Below are 20,499 nucleotides of genomic sequence, written 5' to 3' on the forward strand. Positions count from 1 at the left end.
CACTGTACATTCCCAAATCCTGTTCTCAAAAATGTATAAAGTGTAAGAGGTGATGACCATTATCAATGCAGGATGAGGGGATTTAAACCACCTAATATACACATCGCTACATATCTCTTGTACTAAAAGGGCATCTACAGTTGCTTAACCTTTTTTAGCACTTTCTTTTGTTTAGATTTTGATAAATGATGCCCGTTGTGCTTTTTCTTACCCTATCAGACACGTCAGGTTACGACACATTATCAGGACATTAGTAACACATAAAAGGGAATTTCTTAGTGAGTCTGAATCTGCACTCAGCAGAGATCTTCAGGGAGGGGCTAGCCTTGAGCAGTGCTATTTCTGTCATTTTCTATTACATGTGCATGCTCCGTTTTGATTACCAGACATGACCAGGCAGCATTTTGTGCCTCCACTCCCCCAAAAATAGTAACCTTAATATCTTGTGTCACATAATTGTATTCAAGTGTTGAGACAACAGATCTTTATAAGACTCCCTAAAATTACAAAAGATCTTGTCAAACTAAGCTCATAATAAAACCCGCAATGGCTCAATCTGCTTTGTAGTTGGAGTCTTATTTCCATGCCTGATGGCTCTAATTTACATTTGGAAATGTTTTACATTGTAGACTGTGTTTATTGTATTGATTGAGCATCAATGAAATCTTGACTGAAACTGACATGCACCAGGGAGATTACATTTATTACAGAGTTCAACCCAAGACCAATGCAGCTCTTCCCTATGGGCAATCAGGCATGAACGAGATTCCAATCACACTCCCATGGCTCATTTGTACTAGGTTAGCCACTGGGGTCCACACAGTCTACTCCTATAGTTTCTCATTTTTGGTCTGTTTGCTTACCGTGGAGGGCACAGGCTGGATCTGCAGATTGACGGCTGCCACTTGCACAGGCTGGGTGCTCTGCTGGGCCTGGCTCAGGGCTGAGGACTGCCCATTGTGGGCGACGGTCTGGGGGCCCAGTGTGGAGTGGAAGATGGTGGCCTGGGGACTAGGTGTGATGTGCTGCTTGGGCAGGACTGGGATGGTGCATTGCTGGGTCTGGGGCTGCACTGTGGGCTGGATAGTGAGGGTCTGGACTGGCTGGGGCTGGATGGAGGCACAGTGGAGGAGGTGAGGCTGGGACCTCTGAGGGATGTTCGGCTGTGGCTGCTGCTGCTGCTGCTGCTGCTGCTGGATCACAAACTGGTGCTGCTGGACCTGCTTGTGCTGCTGCTGGAGGTGCTGCTGTTGAATCAGCTGGTGGGGCTGGATCTGTGTGTAAGCTGAGGATCATTAAACGCAGTCAGTCTATATTAAATGACGCCTTGAAGCTTGTCATCAATTCATGTTCATGCTGCATAACAGTGTTGTGGGGTTTGTCCTGAACTAAAGAATGTCATTGAAATACCCTGTGGAGATTTTCTAAAAAGTGGGATTTTTATTAGGTAATAGATTAAACGTTTAAACCTTCTTTGTTTATTGTTTAACTGTTAAACACACTGTCAATGAAAATTTGTGCTTGATTTAGTAGTTACAGTTGTCTTTACATTTTACTTTTTCATTTATTTCCTACTTGACAATGATTTTCACACGCACTGCTTTACAATGCTTCAATATACTATAAATAATTAAACTTTTTGAAATGGGACGATCCCAATAAAATATAATGTTTTTGGTTTAACTTTTAGTTAAATACTATACAGGATTTTTAGTTTTTTACAGTTTAAACCTTAACAACCATTACCTTAACACACTGAAGCCGGCAGACACTGTAAAACATGCAACGTGAAAACAGTTTATGAACGTCAAACAATTCCCATACAGCAGCAACTGTAGTATTCTAACTGCTGGTAGATTGAGGAAATTGCTTTTAGCAGCTGTCATCAGTTGTAATTTCCACGCTGAAACTTCTAAGGGAGAAAGAGATACCTGAGCATGTAACCTATCTCCCAGGCTGTGTTTTCAATACATCTTTGGCCAAGACTGATACTGACGTCTAGTGTCTAGGGAGTAAACAATTGCTTAAAACCCATTAAATTAAATGGAACAGCTCAACACAAACAGCTCCACATAGCCTTCCTGCACAGCACGGCTAACATAACTATCTATTCCCCTCTTCCTTTCTTTACTAACATTCTTCACATAACTGCATGCCTTACATTTCCTCCAAATATAAACTTTGGTGAGTTACCAGCCTTAGCAGAGCTCATGACAGAACGACAGAATTTCTAGAACACTTTTCATGGGCTCACTTCATAGAGTTTTAATGTTCCGTTACCAGTTTTAAATGACCACGGTTATCTTAAATCTTAAACAAAAACAGATGTTCAGTTACTTGCCATTGATTGGTACTCAATTGTAAACTGAGGGAAGTACACAATGTTTTGAAATCAATACCCTAATGAATCGATTTATTGAATACCTGCCAAAAAAGCAATTCTGAGTACAAGTAACAGCCCACCTCTACTCAAACTGCTATAGATTGGGAATCATACTTGGGGGTTTTGATGTTAGGTTTAAACTGATAAACACTGCTGTTTATTCTACAAACTCCAACATAACCCTTATTCTTTGTTCCCTGCAGCCTATTAATGGTGCAGTTTACTGTGTTTTTGTAGCTATAGCAGAAGTACAGCATGCACAACGATTCCCATCTGTTCTGTTTTATTTGAGCATGAAAAAGCTCCAATAAAACAGACTTTTGTCCAGCTACAAAAAGGCCAATCATTTCTAAAAATAAATACAGGCTAACAGAGGCTGCAGGGAGTAGCTTTTATGTCCACATCAGGGGGTCTCCTGCATTATTTTTTCGGAAGGCAGTGTTTAAACAGGTCAGTGAATTCACCCAGCCGTGTACTGTACAGTTCTGTGCATTGTCAACTTCAGGGACCGGGATATAATTATACATGAAGGGTGAATCTCTGATTGGCTAGTGGTGACAACATGATCCTTGCAGTAGGACCATTAGTCCAGCTGTCTGAATCTCCAGGACTCTAAGGGGTTAATGCTCTAATTTCCCGTCACTGAGCTTCTCAAGACTGGACTATTTCTGGACTTTCTGTACTGTGCCAACATGAATGAACGCATCACTACCATTTTAAAATCCCTCTGTGTTGAATCTTTGTTGAATATTTGTTTTTTTAAAGTTGTGCTTGTCCTAATTGGCTTTGGCCTGATTACTTATCGATTTGATCTCATTTTTGTTCTGGTTGTCTATTGAGGTCTATGGATACTCCAAGACATCTTATCTATGCTGGGCTGCAGAATGTGCCACCTTGCTGCATTTGAGATGTAGTCTGTTCATTTTTTTTTTTTTTTTAAAGTAGGCTGAAGACTTTTGTGACAAGACATTTTCCCTGCAGTAGTTTGTGTTTTATCTGTAACACGCCCTGAGGAGCTTGAACATAAATACTATATATAGGAATAGCGGCCCTTGGTTCTTTTCATTTGCTCTCGCACACAGAGGCTGACTGCCAGTGAGACAGGCCCACCCCAGAGCAGGCTGGAGTGGGCCCAGCACAGGGGAAGAAGCTTGATGACTCAGGCCTCCTACGCCCATCTCCCAGGATCAGAGACTGCACAGTACAGCACAACAAGGCCCGGAAACCCCCCAAAGTTCCCAGGATCAGTCTTGTGATAATCTGCAACTGCAAGGGAAGCAAGCCAGGTAGCCTGCTACATTAGCAAATACACACAACAGCCTGGGAGAGAAAACCAACCGCAAGACTGGTAAAAAATATAAAAACGAGTATCCTATAGTGTCCTCAAGCCTGCAACATTCTTACAAGTACACCAAATTATTAGGCCATGACAGACCTTAGTGCTCAAAAACAATCTTTATACATTCGGTAGGTGTGTTTTTTATAAAAACCTTTGTTGGGGGGGAAAAAAGTCATATACAGTACAAAACACAACCAGAATATAGTATACTGCTTTTCTAAATTCCAACCAAAATGATTTCTTTACTATAACTTATATGCCTCAAAGGTCTATTTTTGTTGCAGTTTTTTGCAACATAGAAACACTACATTTTATAGTGGAAAAATGTTCCAATCTAACTATTAGTTTCATAAACACAATACATAATTCGAAAATTGAGATTTTATTTCAAAACAAAGCCTCTTGTATTACAAAAACACAAGATAAGCCGTTTTCGTTTTTGTGCGATGCACAAATCTAATAGTGGCATGGGTAACTACCAAAAACACAAAATGGTATTCCCTAACATTACTATACCATTTACTGGCTGAATAGTTTTTCCACCACATGCAATGCAATTTGTTATGCTAACATTCCAGCATTGCTACTGTTCTTCTAAGATTCCTAACTACCATTTCGAAAACAATCAATAAAACGTCAAGAAAGAATTGGGCATTATTAACTTTAATTACTAGCGTGCTATGATAAATGATGTATATATGGTACAAACCTTGCAATACGAAGGCTACTGAGCTTTACGTGTACAGCCAATCAGTTACTGTGACATAAGCACAGCGCACGTGTCATTTTGCAAATCTGTAAAATAAATACTGAGCCGTGCGTAAACAATCCTACCCCTGCACGCATTGTTGGTTTTGTCTCTTTACTACTAGTGGTGACCGAGTTCTCTTCCTTCCTGCACTCATTGGTGTTCCGAGAGTCAAGCCGTGCTGATCACCCCTGTGCCCCTCCTTCGAGCGCACTTTCACCCGGCTGAATGTTTGAATGGGGCTCCGGGGGGCTCCGGGAGGGTGGGTGTGCGTGGGAGCGGAAAGGGGGATTCCATTCGGAGGAAGATACCGTGGCATTTTTTTCCCAGGAGTATAATCACCATTTAAACCATCATAAACTAGTTATGCATATTTTGCTGTTGTTAAATTAAACTATAACGGTTGTAAAAGTATAATTTAACCACAGAGAGAGTATACTTATTTGAACAACTGTGATTTAGCACTGCACATTACCACTTGCGGTTTGATTTTTTTTTTTTTATAGTTTTATGATTCATAATATGTTATTATGAATGATAATATAAAATATAATTCAGGAAAGTGTTTTTCAATGTATAGCTTGGATAAAGGTATCTAAATAAACTAATAATACCTCCAGTCAGGTGCCAGTACCTTGTCTTTCCAACATCTAGCTTCACAGTTTGTGATAAAACGTCTCCTGGGAACGCCCATCCAATGTTTTGGCAAATTTGGTTCTCAAGATATACCTTTCATTAATTAGCCCAATCAATCAGAAGCCAGGAATGCAAACAAATGTCTAAATATACTGTAGTTAGACCCCAGTAATTGCCCCCTGTTTTTTTTTTGCATGTATTTGTATTTCCCGAAGACCCCTTAAACACTATATCCCAACAGACCCAGCAGTATTGTTCCTAAAAGACTTTACATTAAGGTCTCATTGCCGTTGATTTAGAGTGCCGGTGAGTGAGTCAGTGCGTTTCCCATTAAAACTGAAACTCCAGGGACTGGTGTGCTAGTGTGAGTCTGTTTCTGCTTAGGCTTCCAAAATAAATAAACTCTAAAACGGAAAGAGGTTGAAATGTTTTTTCTTCAATTAAGTGGTTTTAAGCCTAAATTTGATCCTTAGAAGTCCCCCCCCCCCCGTGAGATAACAGCCTCTCTCAATAAATCACAGCAGTTTTTAACTGTTGGATCAATAGTGAATGCTTTAAATAAACCTCAGGTTGAACCAATGCAATTATGTGTTAAAAAGAGTGAAACAAAACAAACAACATTACTTTAAAATCCTCTGATTAGCAACATTATCACTGGTCTTTAAAGCAATATAGAACATTGAGCCAGGTATTCTTATGGATGTTTCACTTTAGATGTCACTCTCTGACTGCACTCCTTGTTAAAAAGGCTTTCAATTGGTAATACAATTCTTTAATTTTAGCACCAAGTTACTTTAGTTTTCTAGTCTTGCGGTTTTGATTGGAGATATCTTTCCTATACTGAAACAGCGGTCTGCAGTTGTGGGGTTACCATTCCTGGACCTGCTTAGATGTCTCCAGTATTTAAATAATGAAACACCCTTTTAGTGGCTAAATGTGAAAGACAGACAACATGTATCTCTTTTAGGTTTCTGATGTACAAACTAAGTTACAATCTCAGTTTGCAGGTGGGTGGAAGCACAGGTTGCAACAATCCTGTGCCGCATTGCCTGCCTGGCTGTGCTTGAACTGCTCTGTGTCAGCTGCAAACCTCCCTGCCAAACCACTGCAGGCTCTGAGATTATACTGCAAGCATTTGCTGAGCGTCCAGTCTTTTTTTTTCCATCTTGCATTTAAATCAGCAATCCTACTCCAGACTGTATTTTAGTAAAACACATGCCCACCACAGCTGTAAATACTAAATTAGAGCTCTAGGTATTATTTTAAAGAAAAGTAGCTCACCATGACCTATGTAAAATGTATAACATGCGTACATATGTAAAGACAGACGGGCAGGCCCCTCCTATAGGGGGTCTGGATTCCTCAAAGACTCAGGAATGTCCTAAACCAATTTCATTGCAATTGGATAAGCGGTTCTCTAGATATATGTAAAACACTGAAGTGTGACAAAGCCACCTCCAATATATCAATACAAAGACCAATACCAATCCACCATCAGAAACACAGACACAGACAGCTTTGACGGCACAAAACAACATACTGGACCAGACCACTTTATTAAGAAGTCTCCTAATAGCCTCCAGAATTGAGGTTAGTGAGACACACAAAGATTCATCTCAAACCTATAACTTTATGTATGTATCTGTGTACAGGGACCCTCTATAATCCCACTGTACTCTTAGAGTTTAGTATCTATCTGTTTTTAACAGCATATTGCCCTCCTGCTTGTTCAAAGCGGATTGCAATAAAGCCCTCTAAGCTGTGCTTTAACAGTAAACGTGACCACTCTGCAGAGATGCAATTTTTCCATGCCGAACATCTGTTGTGTCTTTAACATTACTGGACAGCAGTGTCTTTGTGCACTTTTGTTTTCTCAGCTGCTTCTTCCAAAGCAGATGCAGGTTTCCCAGCGTTTTCTTCAAGCTGCTACACTGAAGAAGCCCCAGCTCCTCTCCAAACGAGTCTGAATACTGATTCAAGGCTTAACTCCAGGGTAAGTGAACCCTCCTGCTTGATCTCTCCACCCCTTATTCACTCCTTGAAAAAATCTGCTAGTCCCTTTGTTAAAGGAGAGCTCACCAGGGCTATAAAATCCTTTTCTCTCACTTACACTATAACGACTCCCTTTTGGTTCCAGAATATGGAATTTGGAACTATGCACGCTGAAGATCAGAAATAATTAAACCGTGTCTTCCTGGTATCGTATCACTTCCTGTGCAGAAGGTCACATGGCCTAGCAAGACCACTGGAGGCAAACTGAGCCACAGGACAGGACGTGATTAAATACCAGGAAGCAGCAGCAACTGTTACCTCTATAGCATGGACTACAATAATATCACACTTTGCAAAGAACCACAATTAGTTAGAGAAGACAAAGATTTCTCTATGCTATTGTTACAGAACTATACAATATAAATATCCACCAAATGCAATTTACTACAGCAACCACATAAGGTAATAATTATTAATAAACCCAAAAGGCTGGTATCACCTTAAGCAGCAAAAATCTACTTTATTGAATTATGTTATTTAGCTTTTCTGTCAAAAAATCTGAAACAATATTGATTTATTAAATTAGTAAATTCATTTGAATTCCGGGGGGGAAGGAATGTCACTATGTATCCGTGTTAAAACTGGCCTCAGGGTTCCCTTGCAAGATAAATGATCTGCTTTTCAGATGTAAAAGTAGAAAATAAAAAGTCAATCTATAAATAATATGAAATAGATTAATACATTGAAAACAACACATGGGTGCTGCGCACTGACAGCAGGTGGGTTCTCCTTTGACCATTCAGGCAGGATTGCTACATGGGTGTCATCACCACGGCAACCAAATTAGTCATTTCCTCAAGTGGAGTGGCCAGACTTAATTCAGACTCAGGCCTTTATTCTTATAGTCAGACAAAGCTACCAGCTAAAGGCAGACAGCTCTGCTTTGAATGGCTGCACACACAGAGACACACACACACAGAGACAGACAGGGACATACAGGCTTACTTACTCACATTCACAGACATTAATCCACACAGACACCCACGCACACAACAATACACTCCTAGACTGAGCACATTACATTGAGGGACATCATTTGCACTACGGCTGGAACAATAATCGATCTATAGTGATATTAAATCAATCATTTGTTCAGTCTTTTGCACAGAGGTCCTGAAATGGTAAAGAAGACAATGTTTCGGCTAGTCGTTTCTGTTTCCACACTGAAGAAGGCACTAACCCACACGTGTGTCTGCTTGACATTTCTCTATAGTTTTACCTGAGAATTGTGATTGAGCGTTTTGAATTAGGGATAGTTTGTCAATGTATTGCATTTTATAATAGACACTGTGCTGTTTTAGCCACTCCTCTGGGTGACAAGGTGTAAATTAATTGGGATGCACGTTGACGAAGTGTGGTCTCCTACACCAAATATACTGTGCAAGTCCTGTATGTTTATATCACGGCACTAAAGACAAAGATTGAAAACATTTGTCTATATTATGTTTAGTTCTTGTACCATTATCTTCAGTGAATTTGGGGTTTATTTAAAAAATAATAATAATAATAATAATAATGCACACCTTTCATGATTTCACTTTTTGACTTCAGTTGTAAGCAGTGAGAATTGAGTTTTCACCAAAAACCTTTTGCTAATTGTAATGAATTGACATCTCAGCCCACTGAATTGAATCAAAAGGCATCGAATTGACGCGAAACACAAACCATAAGGTTCAAAGATGAACGCCTTACCATTCAACTAAACAGCCAGCTCTGCAGTCGAGAGGTAAGTACATGTCTTATGCTGATGTCAGTATTATTAACTCCTCAGCCGCTAGGAGGAGATCCATTACACAATGATGAAGTGTTTTTAAGTAATGGACGAAGCCTGAACCCTTACCTTGAGTGATGAGGGGGTGGCTGCACACGGGCGTCACATTCCTGCTCACGGTCACCACACGAGTCTCCAGGCTGGCTGGGCTCTCTCCTTTCTTCCCTCCCTCCGATGAGACTTCACACGAGGCTCCCTTCCCCACCAGAGTCAAGGCCCCCTGCCCTGGAGCTTTGGGCTGGGAGGCAGCAGAGCCAGCAGGGGGAGCAGCCTGGCTGCCGGGGGCCGGTTTGAGGCCCAGGCTCTGGAGCTGAGGCTGGGAAGGGGAGGCTGAGGCTGGGCCCTGCTGGCTGCGGAGAGCCAGGTTCTGGACCTGAAAGAAAGGATTGTGGGACTGGAGGCCCATTCATGCTGGGTCAGGCTTTTTAAGAGAGAAATCGTTCCATTAACGAGGGGCACAGCAAACACTCTAAAGAGTACTTGTTGGTAAACTGAATTTCCCTTGATTTTTGTTTTTTTACTGATTCTAACCGTGACCATTAAACCACTTGTAAGCCATGGGTATGCGTATGGGTTATATTTCACATGCTTTGAAACTGGAATGTGGTATTCTACAGAAATACATTAATATAGAAAAATGGTTTCACAAATACTGATAAACACAAAGTGACTGTGGGTGATAGTACAGTTTTTTGGTATGGAATAAAATACTATTTGTCATTAATGAACTGCCATCGGTAATACCAAAATTCTGAGAATGAGAAACAGCCATTCGGCCCATCAAGGCCCGTCCCTTGTTCCAAAACACCACTTGTTTACTTGTGACATACTATAATACTGTTATTATTACCATTATATTTAATATGCATGGTAAAAAAGGGGGAAAATATTGCAATTAGGCTGTTGTTTTTTAAAGAGAAATAGAACGGTTCTCTTGTTTGGAATGAACTTTTCTGACCTTAAAAACACAACCAATATTACACTTAAAAAAAGGCCTATGATAGTCAGTGGTTCTCTGCTGCCCTCTAGTGGAGCTTGCAGGATGTGTAGGAACCGTTTCCCCACAGTCATAACAGTAGGCTGTATTAAACAGGCTGTTTACCTGGGAAGAGGCTGTTTGTTGGCCAGAAGACTGATTGGAGACCTCTTGCTGGACAGCAGTGACTGTAGCGGTTGGAGTGAAAATGAGCTGAGGGGACAAAGGGACAGCACGGCCTAGGCTCCTAGCTACTTGCACAAGGTTACTCTGCTGTGCCTGAAAATCACATCGAAATGACCTCAAAACCAGACACAGCCACAGAGAAACTAAGAAAACATTTCAATCACGTACCATGCAGTGTTAGCAAACCGCTCTGTTACAAAGAACATTGTGGCTCTCTTCCATGGAGTTTACCATATAATCGCACAAAAAGCCATGTTTATGTGTGTGGGGGCTACGCTATTCATTAGATAAGCTTGTGTGCCTGTATATACAAAACAGAGTGAAATAGATAGAAAAAGAAAGCAAAGATTTATTAAGGCGTTGATATGGTCTTGTATCACTGAATACTGCATGCAATACAATTACAAATCTATTTTGTTTAATTACAGTTACAATTATGCTGCAATAATTAAAATTATAATTACAATAAAATGTAACATAAACAACCATACCCATTAAGATGCGTACTCTCTTCATGCTAAATAACCCAGCAGTAATCACCGGTACAAATACAGAAAATACATGAATATACATGAATAATGATCGAATAACAGATACATGCAGAATTGAACTGTAATTGATCAATTATATGGTATAATTCAATTATAATTACGCAGGTGTGCCAAGGTTCAATGAATTAGGAATTACACAATTACATTGTAATTGGCCCCAGGTCGGTTGGGAGAGAGGTCTCAGATCTCTTGTTCATCTCTTTGTGGTAGAATATGGTCTAGATTCAATCATCATGGACAAACCGAAAGAACAAAAAACCTACGCAAGCACAGGGAGATATGGGAATTTCTATTGCATAGCCTTGGTATACGAAGGTGTTTTTGCACTGATAGGATTAACTTGAAGAAACTAGAAAACAATTTTTGTAATTGTTCCCAATTCATAAATACGTATTTCGGAACTGTTTTAAGGACTGTTTAAAAAATGAGAACAAACGAATAAGCCCCTTTCAAACAGACATGCTGAATGAACTGCACACTTCATTGATCACAATGGGCTTTGAAACAGTCCTTATTAAGACATTCCTTAAAACAGTCCTTAAGGTTTTGCATATAGTTACCCATTATCGACTCTGATATAAAACTACCGATATGCCAAGCCACTATTATCAGTACAATGTACATTTCTGCAACTGTACCGAAACTAGGTTAGAATCAATTCAAAGCAAATAATAGGAAGTTTCACACCAATTGCAAGAGAGTGTGCTGTTTAAAAAAGGTCAAACCCCAAGGCTTCACTTTACTGTCATCTAACAGCTCTGCCGCTGAAGCCTCTACAGCAAATCAGGAGCAGCCCGAGAGAGCTGTTGCTAGGCAAGTCTTGTGTCACTTGTGTAGTCAAGGTATCGCTAAGTGAACTGTTACTAAGTGAGGGGTTTGGAGTTCCAGTTCTACTTGACTACTCTTTAGCAAGTGGTTTCTAGGTGTTACTCATTTGTTGAATATTAAATTAACTGTGTTTAGATTTTGTAAGTGATTTAACTAAGCGACCAACTGATACACATGCTGCCACAACAAACACGCTTCATTGTGTTTCTCAATGCTCGAGGGATTCTTGTTTTAATACCATAGGGCATGAGAGGAGTAGAAGTCCTTTTCAGTCAAAATGTTAGTGTCTTCAAAATGAAAAATGAATGCAATAATTTGAAGGCACCCCTTGTGTAATATGGTCAGCACAGTAAGTTGAACAAAATAACTTGTACCCCCCTATAACAGAGCGCACACACACATAAACTACATGCAAGTGCCATGAACACAAACACACATGGCTGCACACAGCAGGCCTTGTTCACAAAGCATGGATTATAGAACTAGCCAGGTTAGTTTAAGAGCTTGTACCTCAACATTACAAAAAAATGCAAAATTACCACTGTGATATATGCTTTGAGGGTCTAATGCAACAAATATAATGCAAATCATTTATATACAATACTGTATGGACAGACAGACAGACAGACACGCATCAGGGTCTATAACAATGATCTGATGACTGCCGCACTAAAAGCTGCTGTCCATAATATCCTCTCACACTGACCTTTCAACTGTTTGAACAGATTTTCACCATTCAGTGTTCAATGTTTGGTTACCAGTCCCAGCAGCGTCTTTGACAAATGTTTCGACTAAAAGTATTTTTCAATTTCTTCAATCTGTAAGTTTTGATTCATATACTTCTATAGTGATGTGGACTTCATCACTTTTGTATTTGTATGTATTCTTACACAGTATGGCATAAATAATTTCTTAAGGGTGCCATTAAGAAGAATGCACATTTTGTGCATGTATTAGACACCCTCGCATAGGTGTGCCGGATTAAGGGCTACCTAATATTAATCTCATTAAAACAGACTCTCCCGTATGCGTGTGTGTGTGTGTGTACTGCCCTCTGCTGGTGCTTACCATCTGTGCACGCAGGTACATCTGTGCCTGGCTGGCGGTGAGGCCGGTGGTGGAGCTGTTTCCGAGGAGGACGGCCTGCTGAGCGATCCCAGAGGCAGCAGAGTTCACACTCTGAGCACGGCTGATCAGCTGGGCTGCAGCCGGGGAGGTGGCTAGGTTAAGCTGAGAGAGGGAGAAAGGGATGTGAGAGACCGGCCGTGTGACACGTACAGACAGTGTTCTGTACCAAAGCATCTGCTTGAATTTGGGATTTTTCTTTGACTTTATTGTAGTGCTCTTTGACTGTTGTGGTGTCAGACAGGGCTTATGATAGTTATAGGCAACTTCAATATTTACTTTCTTCAGTTTTAAGTTGGAAGCCTCTATTTAAAATTGTTTTTAAAAAGGGCTCCCCCAAACAAAAAAATATGACTCACCCTGCGGTCATGCCTTTACCATGGGAGACACTCAGGGACCTAACATTATTATTATTAATTAGTCATTTAGCAGACACATTTATCCATAGCCACTTAAAGAGACAAAGGGGTGAATTATGCATCAACAACTGCTGCTGCTGAGTCACTTATAATAGGACCTCGGTTTTAAGTCTCATCTGAAGGAGAGAGCACAAGGAGGTTAAGTGACTTGCTCAGAGTCACACACACAGTGAGTTAGTGGCTGAGCTGGGATTTGAACTGGGGACCTCCTGGTAACAAGCCCTTTTCTTTAACCACTGGACCACAAAGCCTACCTACATATCTTTTAATGCCTGAGTTATGTACGTAGACTTATACATACGCTCTTACAGATCGATATTCATGTGTCACCTGAGATTATATGCATTATGAAGCCTATTAAAAGTTTAAGGGACAAATAATGACAATCCCCAAACTAGCCACCAGATGTCACTCTTGCTCAATGTAAGTGTGAAGAGTTTGTGTAACAGTAATGATGGGCTGACTGCTTTCCAATTGGATTCAAATGAAGTAATCATCCATTCTTGATGAATTTCACAGTTATTCACACTTGCAGCTATTAATGTAAAGTGTTATGGAAACATCATTTATTATATATATGTAAATCATGTATATACAACTAGTATAAAACAATACCAATTGTGTTGGTTTCTAACAGCAAGATCATGAGGGCCCTCTGTATGTGTGTGCACTGGCTTTAGTTCTAGATCTCAAACTGCTGCTTGAACCACTTCACTGATGCAGTGAGGTGAGTATAAAGACTCTCTGTGAGGTGTAGGACACTGTTTAACTTACAGTAGTCTGTGATGCTCCGGATTGCTGGGAAACGCTCCCATTCTGGTTGGAGCCCTGTCTGTTTGCAGCAAGGCTTGCCTGTGTGTGACAAGCAGAGAGAGGGAATCTGAGTTAAACATGCACTCATTAATCACTGCGACGCCACACGGGTGCTTTCAATGAGGCGGAAGCCCTGGTTATACATTAACTTATCTTGAAAGAAAACGGGTCACAATACAAACGGAGCAGGAAACAGAAAGGATTTCACACATTAAAAAACATGAGGCGTGGAGCAGGTCTATTTTAATAAACAGGAGGCTGGTCTTTATACTGCCGCCCTAGAATGCAAGAACCTGATGTTTCTCGGACTTTACTGGGGAAAACCCCAGCTGGATTCACTTGGAATTAAATAGTGGCTGCATTTTGATCAGTTTAGATCATTCAAATAAACCACATGGTCTATTTGGATGAATTGGATATTGGTGTTACCCAAAGACAGTAGTACTTCATTCTGGCCCTTAGGGTCTATTCCAGTCCTGGTCTTTATTCCAAGCAGGTCCTAAATTAGTTAAGTGCCTCTCAGCAGGTTCAATGAACTACTTTAGAATCTGGTTGGAGTAAAGACGTGGACTGGATTCTATCTCGAGGGCCAGGATTGAGTACCACTGCCCAAAGATAAACAAGTTATCTTCACGAATGATCTCAAGTCTACCAGTAGAATACTCTAATGTTAAGCAGGTACACAATGGAAGTTATTCAGATAAGTTAGTGTTCATTCTAACACTGAAACTATTTAGTTCTGAGTTGCTGTTTTTACAACTGCTTCAATGCCCATCAATTCTGATTGAAGTGTTAATAGTTTCAATGCAAGCCAGCTATAGGTGTTATCATAGTAGTATGTGTGCAGGGTATGCCAATTTATTTCATATACAATTAGAAGCAGTACACATCCATTCTTACACACATGTTTTAGTAATTTATAGAAACGAATGGAGGGCTTTTTCTGTTAGCTTTTTCGACTGGGTACAAACATTCCCAATATGTTAAAGATGAAACATTTCAACTTTTAACCGTACTTAATCCTACAGTTAACTCGGGAAACTGAACAGAAAAGCACACCTCTTTTACAAATATCTATTTACTGTTGCATTTAAATCAAAGAAAAACATAAATAAAAAAAAGAATACAGGACATATTTGTAAGAACGCATCTGAACTAAGAATCTTTTCATAACATATTCAAATGTATAGTTAAATGAATGGCGGTGACTCTGGAATGCTTAGCTGACATATCTCAACTGCAACACAATGGGGGGCGGGGGGGCAGGGGGGGCTGCTTCAGTCCACCTTCTCGTGTTTCGCCAGCCTCACAGGAGACAAGCTTGCAGGAACCGGGCACCACATACTGGTCATCAATTAGCCAGGCTGAACTTCCTGAAAGGGTCTTTTCACTCCTCATTAGCAGAACACTCGACAATGACAAACTCTTTCAACAGCGTCATTAGGCTAATGGTCATTTTAGCATTCGCCAACATTAATCCCAAACAGTTCATCTTGTACACAGCAGTGAGGGGCCACGAGAGCTTAATCGCTTAACTCGAATCGGAGCGCACCTGAATCCTGCCATTGAGTCCGGAGCCTCAATCACAAGGAGGGGAGTTATATTGTGGGTGGGGCTGCCACCTCTGAGAAGCAAAAAAAAAAAAAAAGGCCACTGGCCACCACCCCCACCAACAAAAAGGGTCCTAGTGCCAATTATTACTAAAACGTTTTTAGAAAACATTTTACACAAACAAAATAAAACAATGTGTATGTGTTTGTGATTTTAGTGGAGCAGCGAAGCAGTTGATTTATTGATAAATGCCGATGATCTGCATCCCGAAATGATCACTGTGCTTAACTGTCCCAAGGGAAAAAAAGGCACATGAAATCTTTTCACCGGCAACTGGCAAGGCAATACAAAAACGGGCCAGGCTGGTTAAAAACCGTCCAGGCTGGTTAAAAACTGTCCAGGTGGCCACCCTAATTGAGGGTAAAATGGCTTCCCCAGAAAGCGAAGACAGGACTTGAAAGAACTGTTTCGATCAATAAAATAACTCCCTTGTGTTTGGGTCAAACTGTTTCCGTGTTTGATTTCTCCAAGCGCATGACCTGCGCTAGCGACAGCTCGCCTTAAAAAAGTGCCAATTTATTTTCAATTTGCTGCAGGAAGGCTGTCTTTTTCAAATCTGCAATGAGCCGGTGGCGTTTGAGACTGAACTCATTCATTTTGCTGTGTGTAAACTTTGATATCTAATCAATATAAATTCCAGTCCTTCTAACACTGAGAGGTGGGTCAGGGACACCAGCCCTGCAGGCAAGAGATGCAGATAAATCAGCTTGAAGTGACACTGACATTACATTACAGTGTGCAGGGTGCAAAGGCTGCTGTCTGTATTATAAAGTACACAGTATAAGCAAGCAAATAGGGTCAAGGGTTTATACTTGGATACATGCTGTTTTCTGGGTAATTTGATTGGGGGGAGAGGGCAGGGGTACTTAGTTATTTGCTTCTGACAGGCATAAGAAAATTCTGGGAACGAGAAAAAGCCATTTGGCCCATAAGACTCGTCCCTTGTTAGCACACCATTCTTCCCTAATGGGTGGAACTCATTTAAAAGCACAAAATCTAGTCTTTTCTAGACTTCACCTGGTAGGCTATTGCATGCATTTATAACTCTCTGTGTAAAAGAATGCTTCCTACCTTCTGTTCTAAACTTACTTTTACTCAGCTTCCATTTATGCCCTCCTGTTTGCTAAATTTGAAGTAGTGTAGTAATGTGAAGTAGTCCCCTCTATCCCTTCTTTTTGTAAGATGAAGAGATTTAATTATTCTAACCTGTCTTCATAGCTTGAAGTCCTGGGATCAGCCGAGTTGCCCTTCTCTGTACCTTTGAGTGCAATGATGTATTTTTTTGTAGTGAGGTGACCAGAACTGCACACAGTATTCTAGGTGAGGTCTAACTAAGGCATTGTATAATCTTAGCATAACCTCTAGATTTCTGTTCTGTAACATGGTTCTTATTTTACAGCCAATTCAAAATGAAACATTATTATACAGTATTGTCACAAAGACGGCCGGAGTGGGTGGCGTCAGAACAGAACCAGGAAATAAAGAACAGAGAGGTGTGGTTTGGTGGAGCTGAGCGAATGGTTTCGCTCAGTATTTAATAAACAGAACAGAAAATAAAAAGGTTGTAAACATACAAAAACACAGGACACGGCACTTCATGCCAAAATAAATAGACAAACAAAAATGGACTAACATTTAAACAAACGGTGGATGAACAGACAAACAAACACGGTGAATACAAATAACTTATGTTTACTTTCTTTCACTTTTAGTTACTCCTTCTCCACACCCGTTCTCCACTCTCGAACACCCAACCCCGAGTGAGTGCTACGTGTCTCTATATATACTGTTGTGCTGGGATTCAATTACTAATTAATTATTCACTTGAATCCCAGCACGTGAATGAATTACGTGCAACCCCGTGCTCACATATTACATACTTTAAATGCACGTGAAGTGATTTGTGCCATCCTTGTGCCTAAATACAAATCTACATTTTTAACTCACACGTGAAACACAGACCCGTTTATATCCCGTGTACCAATGACTATATACCAACATTAACACACGCAACATACAACACATAACACACAAATGCACACAGGGGCGGGGCACATTGCCACAAGTATGTATTTCAATTTTCAATTCTTTTGAATTTTAAAACAATTTCCAAACAAGCCCTTTTTTATTATTATTTTAACCCTGTTTTTTTTCTCTGTAATTTAGAATTTCCAATTATGTTCCCTCGCTGCAGCAATCCCCACAACAACTCAGAAGCCGTCCCTGATGATTTTCCCTCTGTAAGACCATGGGAGCACCAGAGCCAATGCGAACCTCCCTGTGGAGTTCAGTGAAAACTGGCAACTTTGCACATCCAGGACTCTGCACTCCCCTGACTGTATAACTCACCCTGCACACCACAAGGCCGTGCCTTTAACAGGTAAGCCACTCTAGGAACCTATCCCAACACTATTATAAAGAATACTGCCTAACCATGCAAATATGAAGAATTATACTTGGAAACGCACTGTTTTCTGTGAAAGTGTAGAAGACAAGAAACCAAATAATTGGGCCCATTGTATTCGACTATAACCAAGACTTCAGGCAGACCTTTGTTCCTATTTATTGACCTGTGTCTATGCAGTAGGGCAAATACAAGATCTGGATTAGATGTTTAACCTTTAGAACACCGAGTTCTGTAGCCAGTGCCACAGTCCCTTAGCTTTCACGAGCAGCACATTCCTCAATTTCCATGCGGTAAAACTAAGTCAAATAGACAAACGTTTGGGCAAGAGCCTTCTTCAGTGTCCTAGCTATGAACTGTATTTGATGGTATTCATATATCAGTCAGGAGGGATAGCCACGCACTCTGAGAGCTATGTGTAAAACAGCCCCCATCGCTGTGACTGTTCTGGTAATAGCGGGTGTTGCAATTCCCTTGAAGAGTGTGCTGCAGTGAGGCGGGTCTGAGTCTGTACCTGCTGCACGGCTGCAAGGCTCTGGAGCTGCGCGCTGCTTAGATGCTGCTGCTGGAGGGCAGCAGTCTGCAGCATGAGGTGCTGCTGCTGGGCGGCGTACATCTGCTGCAGGTACTGCGCCGCTGTGTTGGGCTGCCGATGCAGGGCCTGCTGGATCACCTAGTACACAGACACACAGGGAAACAGAAAGCATTCACATTTAGAAAGGAGAGCGAATGTCCCAGTATTTAATAGAACACAATTTGCAAATTGAAAACATAGAAGTGACAACAGTATATTGATACAATAGGACTCTTGATCACTGGGCTTATTTAGATGTTTGCCCGATAGTTATATTAGGGCGATCGGAGCCCCCACATATATAAGCCTCGGGGCTGCTGTAGAGGCGGAGAAGGGGGAGGTGAAGGGACGGTGATGCGAATGAGAGTGCTGTTGGCTGACTGGAATACTAGGAACTTATACCCTGAGGAAAATAATGTAGCATTGAAGAAGCTGAACAACAACCATTTACAGAGGGCTTCTGGAAAACTGGTTGAATATCCCTAGACCTTCACTCACAGTATGCAGAATAACGTCTTGTAGAAAACAGACTTCCCAAGTTTTCAAAGCCTGTTTTAGACCATATGCATGCACCAAAGACTTTGTGGTAAAGAATGTCCCAACCAAGTTTTAACAATATATATCACTACATATAAGTAAAAATTATATACTAAAGCCCCTTTCACACTGGCATGATCTACCAGGGTCAGAACCTACCCGGGCAGGACCTGGTGTCATGCAGGTCGGATAAGCGATTTCACACTGCTTTTGATAAAGCAGGGTTGACCTGGGTGACAGACACAAGTGCACAATACGTGTATCAATGCCTCGGAAGCAGCTTGTTACTGACGTTCCATCCAAGCTTCTCTGGATTTATTAGAGCAAATATTTCTTCATCCCTGCTGGAATCTGGCTCATGGTGTGTCTCAAGCAAAAATATGGCTAAACAGAATAAACAGAAATGTTTCTTGCGGAAGTGAAACCTTCACGCAGGTGTGGCTGGTTGTCATTGCATCGGCTCACAAACGGCCATCAAGCATTTTGTCTCGCTCAACCTGGGTCAAAGCGTGTAGACCCACATCCTGAGGTGGGTCGTTGGGACCCGGGTACGACCCCAGGTACGTGGTTTTACACTACGCAGATTGTGACCTGGGTAGCCAGGACCCGGGTAGGAGTGCCAGTGTGAAAGAGGGGCTTATGTGTACTGTAGGTAGTAAAGCCAGATTTCTAAACATACCCACACTACTGTACTCTCAATAACTGGTGATCTTAACCAATTGGGTAAGTGGTCCTCTCTCTCTCTCTCTAAAAAAAAAAACTCTAGAAACTATATCCCCACGGATATGCATCCCTAGTGAGGGTGAGTAACAGAAACAAAATGAACCATCCATCACTGAATTACACACAATACCCCCACCCCCTGCCTGGCTGCCTGGCTGAACTGAAGCGACTCAGTCGAGAGATGGCAAGGGTCAGCTCATTCCATTACAGGAGCATCATCAATCAATGTAACGTGACAGCCAGGCACATTCCCCGGGCCCCTAGGGGCCCCCAGCACTGCTCTTTGCTTCCGAAGATCAATCAACGTTAAACAGTAGTGCTGCTGCAAGTTGTTTATTTACTTGTTTATAAGGAACTTGTACAGCCCTTCGAGCAGAGGGTGGGGGGGGGGTTACAAAGAGCCCTGTGCTCTAAATGAGACCCTAATGAAAGTGAGAGAAGTGCAGTGTATTTCCCTGTTCTGTTTGCATGTTCAGAGTGCTTTATTGCAGGTACCTGGCTTGTGACAACATGGAAGACTGTGTAGCAAACTGTGACCAATCCCACTTATTTATTTAATAAATTCATAGCACTGAATTTGATCCCCCCCCCCCCCCCCCCCCCCATGTTTTAGCTGGGGAACCAATGCCTTTCAGCAGGCCACTGAGACTCAATAAGTTGAGACCAACTTGTTTTATGTAGTTTTCCACCCCTCTCTTGAATTCGGCCGCTGGTCAGGTAATGCTTGGGGGTACTGAATGGATAATGCATGGGAACTCTCGCGCACATTCACTTTGAAATAGGATTCTCTGAAAATGAAGCAAGACTTATTGGGTACTGTAAA

The 20,499-nt window shown here is 41.3% G+C and overlaps 1 protein-coding gene and 1 long non-coding RNA gene across 10 annotated transcripts in view; one reads left to right on the forward strand and one right to left on the reverse strand.

The window, feature by feature from the left end:
• Positions 1-20,499, reverse strand: part of LOC117425787 (polyhomeotic-like protein 2) — a 71,976-nt gene that overhangs the window by 12,742 nt on the left and 38,735 nt on the right. For 3 of the 9 annotated variants that reach the window (XM_058993348.1, XM_058993347.1, XM_058993352.1), the window contains 6 exons: positions 18,357-18,515; positions 13,789-13,866; positions 12,539-12,700; positions 10,032-10,184; positions 8,999-9,323; positions 864-1,285 (listed from right to left, as the gene is read on the reverse strand). In XM_058993348.1, the coding sequence (XP_058849331.1) occupies positions 864-1,285; positions 8,999-9,323; positions 10,032-10,184; positions 12,539-12,700; positions 13,789-13,866; positions 18,357-18,515 (1,299 nt within the window). The remainder of the gene's footprint in view (positions 1-863; positions 1,286-8,998; positions 9,324-10,031; positions 10,185-12,538; positions 12,701-13,788; positions 13,867-18,356; positions 18,516-20,499) is intronic. The other 6 variants (XM_058993356.1, XM_058993349.1, XM_058993355.1 and 3 more) reach the window with 4 other exon arrangements.
• The window catches only part of LOC131698849 (uncharacterized), a 30,872-nt gene continuing 17,403 nt past the window's right edge, over positions 7,031-20,499 (forward strand). The window contains exons 1-2 of the long non-coding RNA XR_009307860.1: positions 7,031-7,099; positions 17,633-17,818. This is a non-coding gene — a long non-coding RNA (uncharacterized LOC131698849). The remainder of the gene's footprint in view (positions 7,100-17,632; positions 17,819-20,499) is intronic.

Source organism: Acipenser ruthenus, chromosome 20 (genome assembly GCF_902713425.1).
Source record: "Acipenser ruthenus chromosome 20, fAciRut3.2 maternal haplotype, whole genome shotgun sequence".
NCBI classification, from domain to species: Eukaryota; Metazoa; Chordata; class Actinopteri; order Acipenseriformes; family Acipenseridae; genus Acipenser; species Acipenser ruthenus.